The sequence below is a fragment of the Stegodyphus dumicola genome, chromosome 6 (assembly GCF_044657685.1).
Source record: "Stegodyphus dumicola isolate Sdum_Otavi_A_Nest chromosome 6, ASM4465768v1".
In the NCBI taxonomy this organism is placed as follows: domain Eukaryota; kingdom Metazoa; phylum Arthropoda; class Arachnida; order Araneae; family Eresidae; genus Stegodyphus; species Stegodyphus dumicola.
In genome coordinates this window covers 69,245,174-69,269,848 of record NC_140773.1, presented here as the reverse complement: position 1 = coordinate 69,269,848, position 24,675 = coordinate 69,245,174, and the positions used below count along the sequence as shown (strand labels likewise).

Below are 24,675 nucleotides of genomic sequence, written 5' to 3'. Positions count from 1 at the left end.
CCGGGACTGCAACATCCACCTGTACAAAATTTACTTTCCTCCCACAGTATGATATGGAAATACATTGTTGTAAAAGGACTATGGCAGGAAAGTTCAGGAAAGGCATTTTAGAATGATCAAAACTTGTTTAAGAAAAATAGTTGGCCATGTTAGTCTCTGTTTGAATGAACTAGAAATGGTTTTCATTGAAATTGAAGCCACAATCACACAACCTGACAAACGTTACAATACATAAGTTTTTTAATTCATCTTCCATGCAGCCCCCATTTGAAGTGATATAAAAATTTCTGATTTGTCTTTCAGATTACAACTGCCTAACAGACTAAGCTAATTAAAAACATTTACAGTCAAAAGTCGTTAATCCGGACCTCAAAGCTACAAACTTTCAGCGCATGCGTCAACGCATAATACGTTGATCCATGAGCAGAAAAACGCAGTGCATAATGTGTTGATGCATGCATGTAATACCTTTACACATGCGCATAATACGTTTACGCATGCCCGTTTAATGTATAACAGACGGTATAAGCTAAGCTAAAATTATCTAATTATCTATTTCAGTTAATGTTGCAGATTGCGTTGCTCCTTAATCTTCTAATTGGATCCGGCTTATTATTTTTTGAAGACTGTTAGAGCAATTTTATAAAAGTAAGTTGGAACTTTTGATTATGTCAAATAGAATTTCCGATGCTGGAGCTGCCAAAGGATCTACAAAGGGAAAGCATTTTTCGATGTCAATCAAACAAAAAGTGGAATTGCTGCAAAAAATGGATAAAGGCATGAAGAGAGTGACAGAAAGGTTAGTGAAAACAAAAAAATTTTGATTGACAAGTTATCAATTCCACGCTGCTCTGCGGAGGGAGGGGGGCGTCGCAGTGTGCAATGAACTGGAAGTTGATCTGTCAGCACTATCCTTATCTTAGGGCAGATGCTTTTATTTTGTTTGGCTTATAATTCCTTACTAAATGTAGTATTTCATCTTGATGTACTCCGTCTTTGATATGATTTAAATCAAATTCTCGTCATTATAAATATCACGAATACACACCAAATAGTTTTCTGGTTGCAATTTTCTAATTTAGACTATGCGTAATGTATGCTTTATGCATGTGCGCGTTGAAAGAAATGTTTAATAAAGTAAACAAATAAATATTAAACTTTTTTTTTGTAAATTTTGATATCCTTTAGATTATAATTGTTCTTTATTTCATACATTATGGTTTCATATTTTTAATTTTATAATTTCTGCATGCCATCTTACCAGATTTAAACCGATGATTTATAATCCGGAATAGCCCAAGTCCCAATGAGTCCGGATTAAAGACTTTTGACCGTAATGATTTGATAATAATTTAAATCTTAACTTTATTTACTCAAAACTACATTTAATTGGTATAATTTAATAAATGCTCAACTAAATAAAGTGCATTTACTTAACGTAATGATCTAAAGCAGGGAATCCATGACAATATACAAGATGTGACACAAAAAACGAAACTGTTCCAATAAATCATTGTACTTACAGAATCAGTTCTCCATGATATTATCACCTCAAAGTAGTTCCCTTCAGCATTCACACACTTCTGCATTCAATGCTGCCATTGCTGGTTAGAGTTCTGGAACGAGGTTTTTGGAAGGCCCTTCAGTAGATTCTGCATTTTTCCCCCCTGAACCTCTTCAGCTGAGATAAAATGGGTTCCCTTTAAGTAAGATTTAACTTTAGGAAATAAAAAAAAAAAAAAAAAAAGTTGCATGGATCCAGATTAGGTGAATATGCAGAATGCCCCATCACAATAATGTTTCTGCTGGTCAGAAACTGCTTGACAGATAGGGCCGTGTGAGCATGTGCATTGTCCTGGTGCAACAGCCATCCATCACTCCGCAAGTGTGGCCTTTTTTTCCCTATTTTTTTCACGAAGTCTTTTTAGTACTTCAATGTTAGTACTAATTAACAGTCTGACCACTGGGAATGCATTGAATCATGATGAATGTGCTGGGCACCCAAGGGCACATCCAATACGTCCATCATCTTTCACACTGTCCCTTTGCTCTGAAAACCGCTTATGCCATTAAAACACACATGCAGGAGACAAAATTTCATCTCCATAAGCCTCAGTTAACATTTGATATTTTTTCTCCATAAATGATTTTGTAAGTTTCACAAGAAACTTGATATTTATTTCCTATTCAATTTTTACATTAGACATTTTTCCAGCAAAATGCAGTTGCCCGTGTTCACTCAATGAAGCAGTACTCGCCACTGGTGTGGTTGATTAAGTTAAAACTGGCTGCATGGATAGAGGAGATGTTTGACATGACATCACCAAAGTTGTTGCCAATCCTCTCTGTTTTCAAGATACACAGTCTCTATTTTTTTGTTTTGTTTTGTTTGTGTGTGTGTGTCACACCTCATAATAACCCCATGACATGGTGGTATTTATATGTACCTTGGCAATGACCTTGGCACAGCTTGATAATTTGCCACAGATAAAAAAGTAAAAGTTACTTATCAAGTTCACAATTTTCGTGACTTTTTTTTTAAATATATTGCCAAATTATCGATATTTATCATTATGTGGGCAAATATTACTAACATATCAAGAGGAAACACACTTTAGCAACTTAAAATACAAATTTTAATTCTTAAAAAGAGATTATATGATACATGTCGTGGATATAATCACACAGTATTTTCTAAGCAAGTAGTAGTATTCCATGATTTAAAGCTATGTGGAAATCATATGTAGCTTGCCTCCAAGTTCATAATATTAACTAGTACTGACTGGTGGATTCAGTGAGCTACATATGTATAAATAAGGATGCACTTAGTCCTTTTTGAAGGAAGTGTCTAGTTACAGTGTAGTTAAGTGTACTGAGTAGTATGTTGCAAATAAGCTTAGTATGTGTCGTCAGTTTTATTGTGCCAAACCTTTTATATTCCAATGATATCTAAGTAAATTTTTATTTGTAGTCCAATAGGACCTCTGAATTATTTATCTCACAATAGTAGAGTGTGGTTACTCTTCCAAGAATAAGCTGTTTATGTTGGATCTGAATTATTTATCTCACAACAATAAAGTGTGGTTACTCTTCAAAGAATAAGCTGTTTATGTTGGATACACAAACAGTTGTATTGCTCGAAAGTTAGTTTGTAGCTTTAATATGTGAACAATGACAAGTGTAAAAGACTAGTATGCTATGATTTCCTTCAATGGAATTACAACACTTGAAGTCAGCATGTTGAAGCACTGTTTGCAACCAAAGAGCTGTATTAGTTTTTAGGAAAAGAGCCAGATACAATGAAAATATACTGAAGTCGTTAAAGGCAAGAAAGCTTATTCACTTTTGATGCTGATGTTAAATGATCAAGTTCTGGCTTCATTATACAAAGAAAACTTTGCAAAACAAATATGGGAAAAACTTCATAATATTTATGAGCCTAAAAAAGCAGTGAATCAAATCCTTACTACGAAATGCTCAGCAACCATAAAAAAGACTCATGAAGTCTTGATGAAACAGCATCTTAATGAAATGAAAAAACTAATAGTATAATAGCAGATTTATGACTATATGGTGCAGAGGTAAACGATATGGATACAATAGTTTATATTCTGATGGGTTTTGAACCAGAGTTTGAAAGTGTGAATATTGCATTAGAAAATCGTGAGAATTTAACCCTAAGGTTGGTTACTACATAACTTTGAAAAGTTAAGGATACTAATCCTGTAACAAAAAATAATGTTGCATTTTCTTCAAGTCAAAAAGAACTTACCGGTTTTCACTGTAAAAAGAAAGGACATATTGCAAAAGAGTGTAAGAAAAAAAAAAGTTTTAAACATTTTTGTAATTTAAAGTTGAACACTACACATAAAGAATCACAAGCTTCCCAGCAAATTCTTTTTCTGCAGGTGATTTAACATCAAGAAGCTTTATTATTGACTCTAGAGCAACTTCTCACATGTGTTTGCATAAAGAATGGTTTTCTTCATTCACTGCTTTAAGTCAGGAAATGTGAAATGTTAACATTAATCTACTTTAAATGTGAAAGACGCAATCCATATTTCTGGCAAAACATTCACTGATGTTCAAATAACAGTAAAAAATGTGCTTTTTATACCAGATTTGAACGGTGAATTACTTTCAGTGCAAAATATTGAAGCCATAAGTTTCAGTGCAAATTTTATGGATAAAAAAAGTGTTTATTGTTTGTTAACAATAGCAATAACATATTTTTGGCTATCGAGATAATTGAGGCAAATATATTAGTGATTTTGTGCCTGCTTATTAAAGTAACATTAGAAACAAAAGAAAGTGATATTAATTTGTGACGCTGTACACTGGGTCAAAGTTCCAGTCCGATATTTAAAAAACTCGGAACTGTTCTGCGAAATTTGTACTTATACCAAATAGAGTGCTACATTGTTGGGAAAGAAATAAAACCAATGGTTACAATACACATAGATGTATGCAGTCCAATTATGGTAACTACACAAGCGGGTGAGAATTATTTTTTCATGACCATCATTGATGATTTCTCACACTTTACTGAAGTTTGTTTTCTGAAGAGAAAAAGTGATGTGATAGTTGAGATGAAAACTTTCCTAAAATCCTTCCATAAGGAAAATTAGAGGAGATAATGCCAAAGAATATTTAAGCAAAGAACTAGTAAAATTTGTTTTTCAATGTGGTGTTATAATTGATCCAGTTCCTCCACATACTTCACTGTTAAACAGTTTTGCAGAACAAGCTAATCAGACCCTGCTGGAGACAGGGTGGTGTCTGACTTTTGAATCAAAACTTCCAAAGTATATCTAGGGAGCTAGTGTGTTAACCATAGGCATATCTTCATAATAGAATTCCTAATATGTTTATTAAGAACAATATGCCCTACAGCTTAAAAGATGATAAAAATCCTAATTTGAAAAGCATTCACATATTTGGTTGTGATGCCTATGTTAATACCTGCCTGCCATTGAAGAAAATTAGATGCTAAGTCAAAGAAAATTATATTTGTTAGATATTTGACCATGGTGCATCGTTTAACGGATCCAGTGACAAAGCGCATTATGGTATCCAGAAAAGTTAAGTTCAATGAAGAAAATTTGAGGAATGATGATAGAAAGTTTATTTTCCAGAATCTGATTTTTCCTAAAACTGAAATGAAGGTTATGAGATGGAAGATACATATGAAAATGTTATCAAAGATATAAGCGATGTAGATATGCCACACAGTGAGAAAACTGAAGATGAAGACTGTCAAGTACGAAAAAGCCACCAATTATGTATCATGAGACATAAGTGTATAAAGCCATGACTGCTAATCAAGAAATGTTATCCTACGAAGATATATCACTATCACTGGAAGAAGAACAAACACTACTAATAAAAAAATTTAGAGTATGGAAAGAGTTTTTGTTCTCAAAGAATTACTACATGGAAAAAATCAATTATATGTAAATGGATTTAAACAAGAAAATGAGATGACTATAAAGCTTGATTGTTGGCTCATGGATTCATGCAACACCAAAGTATATAACAATAGTTATTTACTTTTCATTAATATGTCTGCTTTAAGTTTCATTCTGATGATTATTCTAGAAAAAATCTAAATGTGTTTATCAGATGTCAAAACTGCATTTTTAAATGCTGATTTAAAAGAAGTTATGTACATGAATCAACCAAAATATTATGACGACCACAATGATAAAAACCATAAAGTTAAAAAGAGTTTATACAGATTGAAACAGGCACCTAGATTATTGTTTAAAAAATTTCTCAATTTTATAGCAGAATTAGGTTTTAAGCAATTAAAGAGTGAGTCTTGTATTTTTATTTGCCAAAACAGTGGCTCAAAGGTAATTACTGCTCTTTATATGGATGACTTACTAATTGCTGGATCAGATAATTATGAACTTGGTGTAATTATTGAGCTCTTAACTAAAGAATTTAAGATGTCCAATTTTGGAACAGTTTCTGAATTTCTAGGAATGTGAATTAAGTTCACACAAAATAAATTACTTTTAGATCAAGAATCTTGCATCTTGCAGTTTTTTGATGACAAAGTATGTTCTCCGATTGAAACTAAATCTACATCAGCTGATTAAAAAAAAAAAAAGTTCTTATAGAGAACTAGTTGGCTCATTAATGTATGTATCTTACATGACTAGACCAGATATTTTTTATGCAGTGAATTATTTAAGCCAATTGCAAGAAAATCCTACTGATTCCACATGGTTAACAGTTAATTTCACTTAACAGAATTCTTCGCTGTCTCAGAGGAACAGCTAAAGTGAATTTGATGTATTCAAAGCATAATAAGATTTCTCATTTAGCTATGTATGTAGATGAAGATTGGTGGGTAAACCATAATGATAGAAAATCAGTTTTAGTCAATGTTATCATAATAAATGATTCCTCAATAGAAGCTGAGATCCCTTAGCAAAAGGTGTTCCACATTTATTATGTTTGAAATCAGTAGTTAGTGAAATCACTGATATTAATAATACCACAATATTTGAGGATAAGCAATCATGCATTAAGTACATGCTGAACATAAATGATTCAGATGCATTGAAACACATATATTTTGAACATATATTTATCCGTATGTGTGTAAAAGCAAAACTGAGTTCATCTGTTTAAGTGCAGAAATTGCTAACATGTTAATCATTATCCAAGGTTAAACTGAATTAACATTTACTTTTGCATGGTTTAAAGTTACCATAATTTAGTTTTTGAATGTGTGATTAAGGATGGGTGTTGTGAATATAATCACACAGTATTTTCTATGCAAGAAGTATTATTTCATGTTTAAAAGTTATATGCAAAGCATGTATAGCTCATCTCCAGGTCCATGAAATCAATCAATACTGACTGGGGGATTCAGTGAGCTACACATATATAAATAAGGATCCAGTTAGTCTTGTTTAGAGGAAATGTCTAGTTACAGGTAAGTGAATGCAGTTAAGTGAACTGAGTAGTATGTCGCTTATAAGTTTAGTAGCTGTAATTGCTATCAGTGGTTTTATTGCACCAAACCATCTATGTTGAACTTTATCTTTTTCTATGATTTCTAAATAAACCTTTAATCTCAGTCCAATGAAACCACTGAGTTATTTATCTCGCAACAATATATTAAAAAATAAAACTGAGTTCACTTGAAAAAACATAAAACAAAAAATTGCACAAACTTGCCATCGTGCACCCCTTTGGCAATACACAATGGTTATCTACCATTATTTTTTTAGCGATTCTGTGTATGTCTTTTTAGATAATTTTTTTAACTCAAAATATGATAAACAATTAGCAAACTTATAATTTTAAAGTGCTACAATAACCAAAATACAATAATTGGTTTGCCAAGGAACATATGAAGCAATATATACTGTTAAATGATAAAAATTCAAAAACTTCCTTCAAAACTATACCATTATATTCAATAAAAACAGTAGTGTGAAAAAAAAATTATACTGCAAAAACAAATGAAAAAAAATTATAGCTTCAATAAAATAACCTTATCAATTTTATCTACGAGGGCCATCCAGGAAGTAGATTACGTTTCCGTCTGTGTCCGCTAGGGGCGGGGCTAGCGCGGCCATCTTGGGGTCAGAGCGTTGCGCAGCTCAGTCTGCATCTAGCCGTGCTAGTGAGAGGTTCGTGCTGTGCTCCGTTCAGATACTGTGACGGTTTGAAATGTCTGCGTTAATTGAAAATCCCGCGAGCTGCGAGGTGCGCTCAGTAATAAGGTTTCTGACTGCAAAAATCTGTAAACCGATAGAAATCTATCGGCAGCTTCGTGAAGTGTATGGGGACAACATTATCACTGAAGGTGGAGTGCGTCAGTGGGTCATAAGATTTCAAAATGGCCGAACCAATGTTCACGACGAAGATCGAAGTGGGAGACCCAGCATAGTGACCGCCGAACTTCTCGAAAAAGTCGATGCTAAAGTCCGTGAAAATCGAAATTTCACAATAACGGAACTTTCTTTGAGTTTTCCACAAATTTCGCGAAGTTTGTTGCACGAAATCATCAGCGAAAAGCTTGGTTACCACAAGTTTTGTGCAAGATGGATTCCAAAAATCTTGACAGAGGACCACAAAAATCAGCGAATGGCTGCAGCGTTGAACTTTTTGGACGCTTACCATAAGGATGGTGACTCTTTACTCGATCGCATCGTTACTGGTGACGAAACATGGGTGAAACATGTGAACTGTGAAACGAAATTGCAATCAATGCAGTGGGGGCACACAAGTTCTCCCCAAAAACCCAAGAAATGCATGCAAACAATGTCGGCAAGGAAGATGATGGCGACTGTTTTTTGGGACAGAAAAGGTGTAATTTTGGTGGACTTCCTGGAAAGAGGCACTACAATAAACTCTCAAAGGTATTGCCAAACTCTCCAAAAACTCAGAAGAGCAATTCAAAACAAGCGCAGAGGAATGTTGAGCTCTAAGATCTTGTTGATTCACGACAACGCCCGGCCCCACACGGCAAATGTCACTCGTAAAGTTCTTGAATCTTTTAAGTGGGAGTTGTTTCCTCATCCGCCGTACAGTCCCGACCTGGCACCGAGCGACTTCCACCTATTCCCAGCAATGAAGAAGTGGCTGGCTATGCAGCGTTTTGATGACGACGCACAGCTGCGAGAAGAGGTAACGAAGTGGTTGAAGGCGCAGGCGGCCGAATTTTTCGACATAGGAATTTCCAAGCTCGTACATCGCTACGATAAATGCCTTAATTTGTATGGTGACTATGTAGAAAAGTAGTATTTGAGTGTGGCTTTCATCTGTATATAATAAAATTTGTTTCCTATACTTTGTTTATTTTTTTATTCCAAAACGTAATCTACTTTCTGGATAGCCCTCGTATTTCACTTATTTTCCTTAAACTAAAGGGGAGGGGAAAGCTAATTGCTAGATGAATAATAATCATTCCTATTGTTTTTAGCAGTTACGGAATGGAATTTCCCTTAATGCACATAAAACATGTTAATTAATTGGCATTAATCAAAGTTTTTTAATACATAAGAATATTATATTTTGCATTTTACAAAGATTTTTTAAGTATATTTTATCATACAGATATAATAACATCATCAAAGTACTTTTAATTCACTTACCAAACAGCAGACCCAACACCAGAACCAAAATCGAAAAATGTTTTGGGCTCAAAATCACAAGCTCTATTTTTTAGCTAAATTTATAAAATATGAAAGCAACAATAATAAGCAAAAGTTAAGTAAAATGCAAACAAAACAAACTAGTTCATAAAAGCAACAAGAAAAAAGACATACTTCATAAAATACTTTAAATGCTGAAGCATAATTAGCAGCAAGTCTTCCCACAAGATATGCCAAACTATTGTGATGGTCATACCTGAAGAAAAATTATTAATTAAACGCACTGAACTGTTTCTAAGGTATTTTAAAGTATGGAACAGATAATTATGCACAGAAATCCGTAATAATTTTTAATTACTGTTTATCATTAATATATATAATAATTAACATAAACACAGGCTGAAGCAGTGAATACAGACTGTATATCATTCACCATTCCTAAAAACAAACTCTTGAAAAACTGAAATCCTCAGTTTACAAGAATTCTTAATAATAATAATAATTCTAAGCCAAATGAATCTAGTAAGTACATTTATTTATATGCCTTAGAATTATACAATATACAGTTATTTAAAAGTTAGAAAATTAAAAATGTAATTTCTCTCATAATGATAGAAGTATTCAATTATTTGAATTTAGGTTGAGTTCAACATTAAACTAGCATTCATTTCAAAGTGGAGGGGGGATGCTGGTGTCAAAATCTTACATAGATCTCTCCTTTTCGAGTAAATCATTCTACAATGTATTAAAGAGTAAATTCAGGCCAAGTTCAATATCACACTAACATTAATTTTAGAGGAAAGAAACATTAATTTTAGTAGCATCATTATCAGAATCTTATACATGTTTCTCTTATTCAAGAAAATTATTCTAAAAAGGATAAAAATATTAAATAATTTTGCCCCTTGACAAAAAAGACATCTATATCAGTTTCTCACAAAACCCACTCAGCCTTTCTTTAAAACTAATATCAGTCTAGGACAAATTTTGACTAATTTAACATTCTTATTGTAATACTTATGTATACTATTTGATAGTTTACATTCATTAAAAAATTAAAAACATACAGTGATTCTGTTTTTGGCATAGTTTAAAACAAATAACTTTTATATGTGTTCCTTAATATATCTGACAACTATTTTACAGGAACTAGAATGCTTTTTGATTGATCATGAAATCCTATAACTACAGTTACAAAATCAAAATGCTGAAAAGAAGAAAGAAACCCATTAATGGGGGGGGGAACACCACTTTTTGCAATTATTTTTATCTTTTGTTTTCAGCAAAAATGTTAATGAATCAAGCAATTATATATTTTCTTATGACTTCTTGCCAATGTTTCACTAATGTGTTAATGTCTCTGTAGCAGATCTTCCCACTATTCGGTTTGAAAAAATTACCACTACAACACTCTACAACACTGTTAAAAAAATGCTTTTCATATTGAAATAACATAATGCTCAGAAAGCACAACAATATGAAGCCCTAAATTAGATTCAGTATGATGTGTGTACTAGAACTTCTCAGTCATGAACATTGAGTTCATAGATACCAATTTAGATAAAATTTAGTGACATGGTGGGTGAGTGCTATCATGTTGAAAAAGAATAACATGTCCTGGTCCAGTTGTTTCAATTGGTTTATCTTGTTGAGCAGTTGCATTTCACAATGAACGTAGCTCTGCATTCACCATACTGCTTTAAAGACTTCCTTACAGATTGCACCTTTTTAGCCTCATCAAATACTTATCATTCTCTCACATGTATGCAGTTCTGTCTCCGTTCGAAATGTTGCTTACCTGTCAGGACTCAGACATGCTTATCATTATTTCATATTGATTTTTAAAAAAAAAAAATATTTTTCATCAACATTGGTGATGCAATAAAGTAATCTTTGCTTAAGTCCACAGTTAAAATGATGTTAAGCAAGCAAACCTGCAGTGATAGTAGTATGTTTGAGTCTGTTTCTTTTGTTCATGGAAAAATTCTATCTACTAGGCCAGTTTCCCAAAGAATTCATGAATTCTTGTGGATGAATCTGTAAGTTCAATGCTTTACTTCAAAGAATGAAAATCATTTCTACGCAGTTCTTTTAGTAAAGGCATGTTCTCCATACACTGCACAAATGTCATAGTTATTTTCGTAGCTCTAGAACTTTGTTTGAAAGCAAAAAGAAGTAGACAAAGAAAACACTTATTTTCATTTATTTGGCATCCCACTTTAATGTGTTATCAAGAGGAAATATAAATAAAATTTCTAAAATAATGAATAAAAGTTGTAAAAAAAATTACAATCCTTATTTCTATAAAACTATACAATATACTTTTTTACGAAAAAGAAGTAATTCGTATAAAATGATGAAAAAGAAAGGAATGAATTCTTTAGAAAACCATATAAATACAGGTTGTTATCTAATTTAAATAACATACATAATTACACTAAATAACTGCCTAGCATCTTTCTAGCCATTTTTCAGTTTCTCATATCATAATATTTTCATTCTTTATTTTCTCATTTTAAATTATATGAGTCAAAGAAAATGATTATAATCCCAAATATGTAATATGGATTCTTATGGTCTTTGGCATATAATTTACATGCATTTCTTCACTGAATAAGTGAAATAGTGGTTCTGTTTTTAATGTAAATCTTACAAGATTTATTTACTGTGCTTATTTTATGGCAAAAGGATGCTAAAGTATTTGTACAAATAACAGATTTTTGCTTACTCAACTTGACTCCAGCGTTTTAGCTCTAATCTCATTTTGTTCTTAATTTTATCCAATTCTTCTTTCGTAAATGCTTGAGAAATATCTTTAAATTCTCCTAATAATAAATATTTAAAACAAAATAATAAATATTTTCCTCAATTCATGCAATGAAACTTTATGTAAAAACTGATATAATTGATAACACAGATATTTCACAAATTAGATACATTAAATCATATTGGGATAAGCAAAATATTTGTTACTGAGGTTATAAAAAAGAATACACGCAGAAATAAAAGAATCCAGTTTGTAAAAGAATAAATAAACTTTTTGTAAAATCATTTACAGCTAAGGCACATATAAACTACCTCCAGTATTATGTGCATTCTATAATGCAAGCATTATTTTCTGAAAAATGTCTTTAGTTTCAGATGTCTGATTCTCCACAGTGCTTCAGAACTGTCCCAAGTAGTTCTGAATAATATGAAATGAAAGAATTAACTAAATATCTTCAGTCACTAGATCTTAAGATTATCATCAAACTTTCAGATAAACTCTTTGAGTTATAGGCGAGTTCCTCCACCTTCATAACTGTTGAACTTCAACAGAAGAAATGGTAAGAAAAAGTACTGTGAATCATCTCTTTGTGGCCACTTTTGAAAGTGACCATCATTAGCCAAAAAAAGATAATGGTATTATCATTAGCTATATTCCCTAATGCAACCAACTCCATAGATCAACACTGTCAAGAACATGGGTAATATTTTAGAGAAGTTTCATTGCATAACCACTAGATATGTAAAATTATATGCATTAAGCTCCACGATTTCAGAATGTCCAAAGTGGAGTATCATATTAATAAAGACAGCATAGATCCACTATCTGGCCAAAAGTATCCGGACACCCATTAATATGGATTTGAAGAGTCCTGAGGTATATACTGTTACGAAATGTACAGGTAGGGTAAGATAGCTTCCCGGCAAATCAGGTTTAGGGTTGCCAGAAAATGGCAAGGAAAGGCAGGGCTGCCACACTTGACAACATATATATACTATAGATGGATGGAGAACCTTCTGGAACAACTTCTTACTGATTTGGGCCAGAATGTTCTTGAACACAAGCCAAAAGCTAGATAAACCCTGCTGGTATAGTTAGTCAGTTTGTGTCGAGTTAGAGAGTTCATCAAGTTTACAATTGGTCAGCAAGTGCTGAGTGGTCATTCAGTGCACCGAAAGACTCCCTTAGTGTATCGTGGTTAATGCATCGTCGAGAGAGTGTGTTGAGCTCTAGTAAAGACTGAATTGAGGAGTCGGGAGCTGTACTCTAGTGTATCGTCGAGTGCATTGCAAACTGTAGTGTGGAGAGTCCTGAGAGTACGTCGAGTTCCAAGAACAACCGAGCAGAGTCAGGAGCTGTACTTTCGTGTTTTGCAGTAAAGCTGTCTCCACCGTTATAGCCTGATAACCTGGAGGCTGTGTCGCTGATAGTGTCAGTGTGTTTATAGTAGTTCTTCGACAACTGTAAACGTGATTTTAGAGCTGTCCTGATTAATACTGGTAAATAAAGTGTGTTTCAATACTTTATCAAGTGTCGTCGTTATTCACTTCTAATCCGACGAACCCATACATACGAATGTGAAAAAAAGAAAAATAATGTAACAATATTAATATGATACTGCTCCCCCTTGTGCATCAATGACAGCCAGCACATGTCTGGGAAGACCTTCCACTGGTTTTGATGGGTGGTCACAGGAATTGACTTCCAGGCATCCATCACAGCTGAAGTGAGTGCTGGCAGTGAGGATGGTGATTTAGCTGTCTACATAATGTGCATTCTAATTCATCCCAAAGATGTTCTACGAGGTACTATGGGCTTTGAGAAGGCCAACCCAGTTTATAAACACCCATTTCGTCAAACCATGGCTGTACAAGTCTTGATGTATGAATGGAGCCAGTTATCCTGATGTAAGAGAAATGGATATTTCCCCAAAAAAGTCATAAAGTTGGGATAGCAGCATTGTCCTGAATGTCTACATACATCTTAGAGTTCATGTTTCCAACCACAGGAACTATACCCAGGCCAAACCATGAAAAACACCCTCACACCATGATGCAGCCACCACCAAACTTTACAGTAAGCAGAAGGCAGTCATTTAAAAAATGCTTGCTGGGCATCCGGCAAGTCTAACAAATGCATAAATATGACCTGACAAACCATTACCAACACTTTTGTAGCTTTCGGTTACACATCAAATTACATCACCTGCCAGATCCACTCCTTTAGGGGGGTGTCCAGATACTTTTAGCCAGATAGTGTGTATGGTTTGGATTGGAATGGGTTATTGAATACTGCAGGCAAAAGCTATCTTTTTAGATCCAACCTAATTTGAATTACAAGGAGACAGATTACATAGAAAGTAGCACTGATTTAACTTTTCTAGTTCCCCATATAACAGGAAGGATCAAATTTCATGTCAGCAAGAGCCACATGTTGAAATCCAGGAAAATTTGAGAAATGCAACTAGATTTTCCAAAATCTGCAAGTCCTTATTTATATCATTTTAACAATAGTAAAATTTTCAAATGGAAAGAAATGTCTTCATTCTAAACAATTACTCAATGACAGTTTACCTTCAGCATATGATGATGAATCAGAGATAACACAAAGTTTTGTGGCAATTTTGATTTCTCTAATTACAGCTTGATGCAGTAAAAAATAATCTTTTACAGTTTTTAAATACAGAGATTATTTTGCGATACCTTTTTGTAAATGTTGATTTATCAAAGCTTTTAATGCTCATGAAACTTAAAATCCTTCTTAAATCTGCAACACAGTGACTCAAATCATTTTCTGTATGCTTCCCTTGCACACTTATTCCACAGCAAGAAACCCATATATTTGTTGTCCTTAAATTTTATAGGTTTACGAAATTTTCTAAAGGTAACATCAACTTCTAAATTGTGACTCTCATCAGATTAATTAGAAATTTCCAAAGCTTTCAACTGCCATAATTTTTCATCAATTGACAAATCAACTTCTAAATTATTTTTAACTTATATCAAATTCCATATGATATTAAATGTTTCTGATGCAATACATGTGTTTTCTGCTTAGCTCATAGACCACTCTACTTTAGTAGTAATGACTCAGAAACACAGCAGCCCTTCCTGCAAAGCATTCAAAAGCAAATCTAACTTTGATGATTTTCTTAATAAAATCATTTACTACAATCAGTACAATATTTTTCTCTATTTATTTTTCTTTTGTTTTTGAATAACATTATTAAGTTTTTTAACTAAAAGAAATAAAATAATTATGCTTCAACATTGATCAGTTTAAGTTTACTAAGTGAAAATTAATGAAATGAATTAAATACCTTATTTTGGACGTTGGGTTGTTTTAGTTTCTCACATTTCATACACATATTTTATTTGCATAAGAGCCATGCCATTTGCCTGCAATGGTAATGCCCCCCCATTATATAAAGACTAATAAAGTAGATTTCTCAAAATAACAACAACAACAAAAAAAGCATACCCATTCTTTTATAACATATTGTGAAGAAAAATATGCACTTGTATCTTTTAATGATCTTACAAAAAGAGAAATATTTTTAATCAGTCCATTATCATTACATCAGGAGACCTTAATGAAAGCTTGACCTTGAGTACCTTGATGAAATACTTTGAAATAAATAGATGTGGTGCAAATAAAGTATCAGATACTTGGCAGAATTATCAGAAACTTAATATTTCACTTGTGAAAATAAATGTACGATAAAATGAAGTCTATGTTATATAATTAAGTTTTAGGTAGTAACACGTATAAGAAGATAAAGAGATTTACAAAGTCACTTTATCCCATACACATTAACAGCAAAACAGCTGGTTGATATTCAATAAAATATAAATGTCAAATGAGAAATATTCTTTAACAGTAGTATTAATTAATCATCTTTTATAGTATTCAGTTTTTTTTTTTAAATTTGTAATGTAAGTTTCTAGATATTTATAATTGAATTTGACAAAATTTATTATTTATAATAGCAGCTGACTAGTTAGGTACTGATTTTGGATGAAGCAAGTAAAACTGCAAAGGCCATTCTAACAGAAATAACAGGTGTTCAGTTGGAATGAGATCAGAATGCCACAAGTATCATGTCTTTCCTATACTTTTAATGAACATCAGTCATTTTGCCTTTTAAATACTATGATGCATTCCCAGCAATTCATACATTTCATCTCAAGCTGAATGAACGGTACTAGAGCAAACAATGAATCAGTTGAACCGAATTAATTGCTTCTTCTAAAAACAGAAACAAACTGATTTCTTCGGATAATACTCTGCAATACTCACTCATATCTATTTAAGTTTACTGAAATTCATTATTCTTTTAACCCATTTTCGCTTTGTTACAATATTACCTCAGTGATGTTAAACATCATTAATTGCCTTAAAATTCCATGAGCTAACATCTTTCTTACACAGCATCCACACAGCTATTCCGTTAGATCAAATTGGTAGTAACTGTCCTTGATTTCTGTTGCCAGTGTGAATAGTTGCTATACAATAATGCAGTTAATACTGTTTTCGAAAAAGCTTTCGATCGAGTGTGGCAGGCAGGACTAATCCACAAACTTAGCAAGTTTCTGCTTCCAGTCAGTTTCATCTAGCTCCTTATTTCATATCTTAAACGCAGGACTTTTCAAGTCAAGTGTGGAGATGCTATTTCTTGCAAGAAAATAATTTATAGTGGAGTCCCACAGGGAGCGGTTCTCGCCCCCTGTCTTTTCAACATCTATATTAACGACTTGACAAGCCCTTTTAACAGTAAAATTTTTAGATATGCAGACGACACGGTCGTCCTCGCGGATTCACTTAGCCCATTACTGGCCATGGACAAACTGCAGTTAAAAGTTAACATTAATAAATGGAGTGAGGATTGGAAGATAAATTTAAACTCAAGCAAATGTTGTGCTGTTCTTTTTAGATGATACAGAAAAAGTGTAATTATCAATAATGAGATCAAAATTAAGAGGAAGTTGTTCCACATGAAAGCTCTTACAAATATTTAGGAGTTATTGATAACCGGCTCACCTTCGCCTATCATTTGAAAGCAGTGGTAGATAAAGCAAATGCGGCGTTTTGTGCACTCTACAGCCTAATAGGCAAGAACTCTAAATTATCACTCAAAATAAAAAGAACTCTCTATATCACCTTAATAAGGCGTATCATGCTTTATGCCGTGCCGGCTTGGGCACAATAAAACAGAGCGTGCTAAACTTGATATTCTCCAGAATAAAATTCTACGTTCCATAGTGAAAGCTCCCTGGTACGTGAAAAATGCAGATATTCAGCACGACCTTAATGTAAAAGCCATGCTCGAACAGATATTAATCTCGTCTCATAATTTCTTCAAAAATTTAAGTAACTCAGGATACGCCTCCCTCTGAAGTTCACATGACTACGATTATGAACTTTGTGATTTTGACCAAACTCTGATTGAACTTTGACGTTTCGGTGCATGTTAAGGACATTGCTGATTAATTGAACACAGATTTAAACTGTTTTCCTATCTTGTGACAAAGTGCTCTCAATTTGGAATGCTTCTCCTTAAATAACTCCAAATTAATATCCAGCAGAGACTGAATGCGACTATTTGTAAAAGATTGCTTTACAACGTAAAAACTATGGAAACTTTTGCTTCCCCAAGACCAGATTACTCCAAACCTTAGAGTTTTTTAATGCCTTCTATGCCTCTGCGTGATAGATGTACCAATAGTACATCTTCTTTTTGATACAAACGTAAAAGGCCTAAGGCATACTTGATCTATTGGTGATAACTCACAGTAGTTGGTACCAAATGTGAGTGAAGGTAAAGGTAAAGGTTAATACTGTTATAAATGTCATGACCACATTTTCTATGTTTGAGGGTGTCCCAATACTGATAGCCAGATATTTTATTTGAATTAAGAGGGAAATATATTACTAAAATCATATACTTTTTAACCCTCATTTACATTCACATATAAAATAATCAAAAATTAATGGAAAAATTTTGCTCTCCATATGTCTTTGTTTACATTAAAGAATAACAAAAAGGAAGGGGTTTTTCTTTATATATATATATATATAATAATGCTACGCCTTTTAGAAAATTTCTCAAAAAGAGATTTGTTTGCCTCATGCTTATTTATTGGCTGCTTATTTTACTGTTTTCAGTTTACTTCAGGCACAGAGTATATTTTTATTTGTTTATGAAAAATGCACTTGTTTTTCATTTCAGGTAGGGGAAAAGACAAAGATAACTATTGCCACGATAAAACATACAACATTAAAAAAATTCATAGAATTACAAAGGGAAAAAAAAATCAGTACTGAAAAAGTGGAGAATCACTCAATAGCAACATAGTTAGGGCTAGAAGAGACAAAGGAAATATATACAAAATTTATTTTTTAAATATAGGACAATAAAAAATAAAAATTCATAATCTATTTTAAATTTTGTATATTACATTCTTCAAATATATTCTGTTCAAAAGAAATTAAAGGATCAGTCACTTTTCAGAAGATATGCACCTTTTTCATAAAAACTGCAACAAATGTGTTTACGTAGAGTAAACCCTTGATGACAGTGAGTGCTATGTCATTAACACATGCATGTATGGCAAAATTGTGTTCCACAAAAGTAACTTTCTGTCGAAAAAAAGGGTTAGATATAGTTCAGTTTAAAAATGTATTTATAATTTATACAAATATAAATATTCTTGTAATTAAAAGGGAAAATGAAACAAATGTTAATTTAAAGGATTTCTATTATTGTTTAACAAGTAGGTATCTGATACAATCTTTTTTTCGAAATAGCTGTTGATTTTTGCTTGTCTTATGCAACTCATTAAACATTTGGTGATAACAACTGCAATGCTTTTTAATACCTCTCATAAAGAGGCCTCTCCTTTCTTCATCTGTTATTTTCATAATAATTATTTTTGATTCAGTCTTTGATTTCTCCTTCTTTTATATCTGAAAATCATTCAGTGCTTATTGCTTTTTTGCAATTTGTATGATTTCCTTGGCTTCATTTCATTTTGGAATCATTTCTATGTAGTGTCTTATGCTGAACTGCTTATAAAAAAAAAAAAAAAAAAAAAAAAAAAAAGGTGAAACTAAAACAGAAAAAGAATAGTTGCTTTTGAGCAAACTTATGAGAAAGTGGTGCCTCATGCTGAAAGATTTCTAGTTAGGAGAATAAACTTTGTTGTACGCTTAAGTTTGGTAAAAAGTAGGTATGTTGCTATCACAATGCTGCCAAAGACTTGCAGCGCAGCATGTATAATTAAAATTCTCATGTTGGACAAATTAAATGGAGATAATTAAAATTATGCATACATGCAAAATCACATTCAGCTATAGTTTTACAAATGTGTGCCACTAGAAAATTTAGCTTACAAATTTATTTTATATATTTAAGAGAAAAAAATACATATTGTCTTATGTAACAATTGAGTTTTCAAATGTTTCAGCATTTGGAAGTAAAAAACTTGTTTTTCTGAAGATTTTTTTCAATATTAACAGAGCATATGGTCTCCTTGAAATGCTAAAATTGCTGAACATCTGCATTACTTGCTATTTACAAGGTGATCCAATAGATTTTGAGACAATTTTTTCTGTTACTTCATAGTGATAGTCTCTAACTCTCAAAGTGTCAGCTAAGGTCTCGGCTGAGCAACAACACATCTCCCTAAATATCCTAGTATTGCTCTGTTTTATTTCCTGCTCCAAACACCAGTTTTTAGCAATACCATTTCTGTGAACTGAATATTATAATCCATTAAAAAGGAACATATTACTAATGGTTTCAGCAGCATCAAGAGCAAAGGTTCAAAGATCTGACATCAATACCTTCTACCTATCAAACTGCCACTGCATGTCTACTGCCACTACACTGTATATGACATACAGTGCTTCATATGTCCAACTATGCATATTCATACTAAAACCATCATTCCTCCACCTCAATCTTGTGATCTTTGTGCACATGATCAGCACCTGGTTCCAAACAGAAACTTAACTCATCTATGAACAGAAATTAATGCTAGTCTGTACTGCCCTAATTATGATGTTCACTCTCCCAGTTCCTCTTCATTCCATAGCATCTTACAATTAAAAGTATACAAACTAAATGTCAAGATGATTACAAATCATATGAAGACTGATGAAGTGATTTCATATAATTTATGCCAATATGTTACGTTTTGTCACTCAGAAAGTTATCTTTACAAGTAAATAACATTTCTTATTTTGTTTTGATGGCCAATTATGGAGAAAATATTATATCAGAATTTCTCTTTGAGACATGCCAAGAATTCACTCTGCCGTAATGATTCAACTGCTTTCAAATGACTTACTGCTCACCAAACCACCAATTCTTGTAAAACATAACGCTGAGATATTGCTCAAATTCTTTCTACAAAAAGAATATTCTTAAAACCTAATACAGTCAAAAGTCGTTAATTCGGACACCCATAATCCGGAATGATCTATAATACCGACCTCAAAGCTAAAAACTTTCTGCGCATGCGCCGCATTGGCACATGCGCACAGGCGTTTTACGCTTGCGCGTAATACCTTGACTACTGCGCATATGCGTGTGCACAAGTGCAGAATACGTTTTTGCCTGTGCGTTTAATGTATAACGGACAATGTAAGCTAAAATTATCTAATTATCTATTTCAGTTAATGTTAATGATTGCGTTGTTCCTTAATCATCAAATTGGATCCCGCTTATTATTTTTTGCAGACTGTAAGAGCAATTTTATAAAAGTAAACTTGAACTTTCGATTATGTCAAATAGAATTTCCGATGCTGGAACTTCCAAAGGATCTACAAAACGAAAGTATGTTTCGATGTCCAACAAACAAAAAGTGGAATTGCTGCAAAAAATGGATAAAGACATGAAGAATGTGACAGAGAGGTTAGTGAAAACAAAAAAATTTCAATTAACAAGTTAGTCGGTATTCTCGGCACAGCAATTAACGGGACTTGAACAGCGGAACTTTGTAACTGAACAAGAAATGATGTCTGTTTATAGAATTAAAGAGAAAGTATTATCACATAAAACGAAGCAACTTAAACAACTTACATTAAGAGAAATGTTTAATAAAGTAAACAAATAAATATTAAGCTTTTTTTTTTTTGTAAATTTTGATACCCTTTAGGTCATAATTGTCCTTTATTTCATAAATTAAGGTTTCATATTTTTAATTTTAGAATTTCTGCACGCCATCTTACGAGATTTAAACTGATGATCTATAATCCGTAAAAATCGATAATCCGGAATCGCCGAAGTCCCGACGAGTCCGGATTAATGACTTTTGACTGTACTTCAAGATGCTGAAACTAAAATGCCATCATACTTTCAAAATCTGAAAATTACATATTTTGATGTCACTGATGCTGTTTTGCAAAAGAATTCTTCTGTTGTGCATTAATTCAAAATGCTTAGTGAAATTATGAATTAATTTTTGGTGTGTAATGAATTTATAAATGTTAATATTTGTGAACTAATTCTTAATGTACTTAATGTATTATTATTTAAACAGCATTTTCTACTAAATGCGTTCCTTCAAAGTTTGTGAAAAGAATTGTATGGCTAAAAGCAGGTGATTTTCTTTCCAAGGCAACCCATTTGGTTATAAGTCAGCGGACAGCTGCGGCTCCTGCCCCCCCTTCTATACACGTGTTTCTCTCATTGGAGGCTACAAAATTTCAGCTTCATCTGAAAGAGAAAACTTTTTGATTTGTTTATCACTGCCGTTGTCACAGCTCTGACGGATACAGATGGAGGACAAAATAATACGAACACCTGTGAAATAATGGAAAATCTGTATTAATAGAAGTTTGGACCACCCTTTGACTAAAGTACAGATTGAATGCGACGTGGGATAGATGCACAAAGGTCATGGACAATATTTAAAGGAATATTAAGCCATTCTTTCCGCAGAGCGGTCTCTAATTCTGAAAGACCGGATAGAGGTGGAAATCGGGAATGAAGTTTGGACTCCAAATATGCCAATAAATGCTCAATAATATTCAAGTCCGGGGACTGAGGGGGCCAAGCGAGATGTTCAATTGCATCGTCATGCTCTTCGAATCATTCTTGAATACACCTAGCAGTGTGAATAGGGGAGTTGTCGTCTAGAAAAAGCAGTCGCTCCTCAGGGAATACAGTCTGGACAAAAGGATGGACATGATGCTCTAGAATGCTTAGCTAGTGATTGGATGTGATCCTCCCATGCAGAATAACAAGTGGCTCAAGATTGTGCCAAGATTTCGCACCCCATACCGTAATAGCGCCACCCCCCATGCTTCACAATTGGCATAGAGGCAGTCAGGATGAAATGCTTCTTTGGGCGTTCTCCACACATAAACACATCCGGTCGTCTGAAATAAGGTGAATTCCTAGTGTGATTCATCTGACCATATTACCTGTTGCCTCAGCTGTGGGGGCCAGTCTTTGTGATCTCTGCACAATTGGCGTCGCTTGAAAGCATTAGTTACTGTTACCAAGGGTTTATGAATTGCCACTCTGCCATAACTGTTCGCAGCATGAAGTTCCCTTTTGACAGTTTTTGTTGAAACGGGGTCCTGGAGATGACTGTTCATTTCGGATGTTATCTCGGGTAAAGATTGCTTTTGCTTTCGGGCTACTATGCGTTTCAAGACCCATCTATCCCTATCAGCCAGCTTTGACTTTCGGACACTGTTGTGCTTTGAAGACGTCATCTTACTCTCTTTCATGTACGCTGTCATAACGGCTGATACCATACTCCTTGCACACCCCACAAGCTTTGCTGTTTCCGTAGCCGATGCTCCACTTAAACGCGCTCCAACTATCATTCTTCTTTGAAACTCTGACAGGTCTGACATCTCAATTTCTCACAAAGAGTTCGATCAAAGCATGCAATGCAGGTAATTGCTGTTGAGAGACTGATACCTTCCTCTTCACGCTCACTAGGTGGCAGACATCTGTTGCAGGTGGCGCAGATGTTCTGCAAGTTTGAAATACGTCATACTTTTTCACATGTGTTCGCATATTTTTGTCCTCCATCTATATATGATTAAAAACATTACTTAAAGTTTTGTGTGAGAAAAGGATATGTCACTTTTAAAGGGAGTTACACTTTTCTTAAAAAATTGGCAGTAAGTTATTACCATTTTCTTGTCGGTTGCAGAGAGTTAAAGAAAAGGATTTGAATGGGTAGGTATTAATTTACAGTCAATTTAGATGTGGACCTTATTTTTTAGATGCCAATGTTTTAAAAGTTGTTACACAAGATGCAGGAGCAGATTTTTTCACTGTAAAGGGAAAAAAAGTAAATTATCGCCTCCCTATGGTTCGCGAGCTGTAGAGACCTAACCAAGTTGTGGATAAGTTCTTTTCATGACATTTGTTGGCGATTATGATGGGGGAACTGGGTTTGGGCACATGTTTCCCAGGACAAGCTTAATTTCTTAAATGCTTATATCTTGTTGTAAATCTTCAGAAAAATTCATAAATGCTTATACTTCATCACAAGACCTCCAAGAAAATTAATAAGCAGTTAATCATCATCAGCAGCAGCGATCTGTGTGTGTGGCTTGTGGTCCTGCTTCCAAGTTCATTGTTCTTCCTAAATATGTGGTTTAGTGACTGAAGTCATAAAAGTTTTGGACATTTGTCAAAAAAAAAATGGACTTCCTAGTGTGATGTAATAGGAGGAGGCAGTTTTGGCAAAATTTGCAACTCGCCGAATTACCGTACACAAATGACGAAGAAAAAAAATGGAAGCAGTCATCTGACTTAGCTTTTACAGCAATTAAGTGTTCAGCCACATACATGGCTTTTGTGTAAAGAAATTTTCAACCAGTTACCCAAGCCACACTGGCTGATGTTCATCATCAATCGTGTGTTTAAAATAACTGTTCGCTGCCATGTGGTTATTTGTAATTAGTTATATTACTTAAAAGTATTTATATCTTACTTTGTAATTAGCAATGTATACAATATTTATTTTATAATTAGCAATACTATTTAAAAAGGTGTAGGGTTTATATTTATTTTAACTAACATTTATTTTAAGTTTAAACTACCTTTCCTGTCAAGCCTTACTTTCCCCTGGAACTGCCAATGCCAGAGTATGTAAATTTTAGTAGAACGCGCAAGGATTCAAATTATCAGAGGAAGTATTCTGAGTTAAATAGAAAGGAAACGAGTTCGAGGTGTGCTGTTCTTACTTCACGAGCGCGGAGGTAGTTAGCCAGAAATTGAAGAACCCCGCGTTTCGGCCTGTGTGCTTGCCTGGAAGAATTGTTAATCGTTCAAGTGATCTTCAAGTTTGCTGAATTAGCAGCGGTATTGTAAAACGCGGTGAGGATAGTTACTTTTAGAGAGCCTCATAGTTAGAGTCTTGTCTTTAGTTTCTTTTCAGGTTATTATTTTTATTTTACCGCCGAGTTGGCGTAGTTTGTGAGCGTCAAGAGCACGCACTTGTAATTTATTACGTTGAATAAAAAGGGACTTAAACCCTTAACAAGACTCTGTCATTTATCCAGTTTCAACAGTCACCTCTTGGTTGCGTGCAAGTTGGAGGCGCGCAACGCTACATTGGTGCCCGAACACTTATCGAACTGAAATGGTCGAAAATCGGATGGAAGCCGCTGGACAACACCAAGAAATAGCAAGCCAATTGGAAGGATTTGGATATCTGGTCCAGACTTTGAGAGCGTCAATCAAGCCAAACGTCAATTTCGACGGAAAAAATTCGGTGGCGATATTTCTAGAAGGCCTAGAAAATCACTTTCAGC

At 33.7% G+C, this 24,675-nt stretch overlaps 1 protein-coding gene across 2 annotated transcripts in view; it reads right to left on the bottom strand.

The window, feature by feature from the left end:
- LOC118190978 (ribosome assembly protein METTL17, mitochondrial) overlaps positions 1 to 24,675 on the bottom strand; it is a 166,848-nt gene that overhangs the window by 102,111 nt on the left and 40,062 nt on the right. For both annotated transcript variants that reach the window (XM_085818485.1, XM_085818484.1), the window contains exons 4-6: positions 11,848 to 11,944; positions 9,294 to 9,375; positions 9,120 to 9,193 (exon numbers count right to left, since the gene is read on the bottom strand). In XM_085818485.1, coding sequence (XP_085674611.1) covers positions 9,120 to 9,193; positions 9,294 to 9,375; positions 11,848 to 11,944 — 253 coding nt within the window. The remainder of the gene's footprint in view (positions 1 to 9,119; positions 9,194 to 9,293; positions 9,376 to 11,847; positions 11,945 to 24,675) is intronic.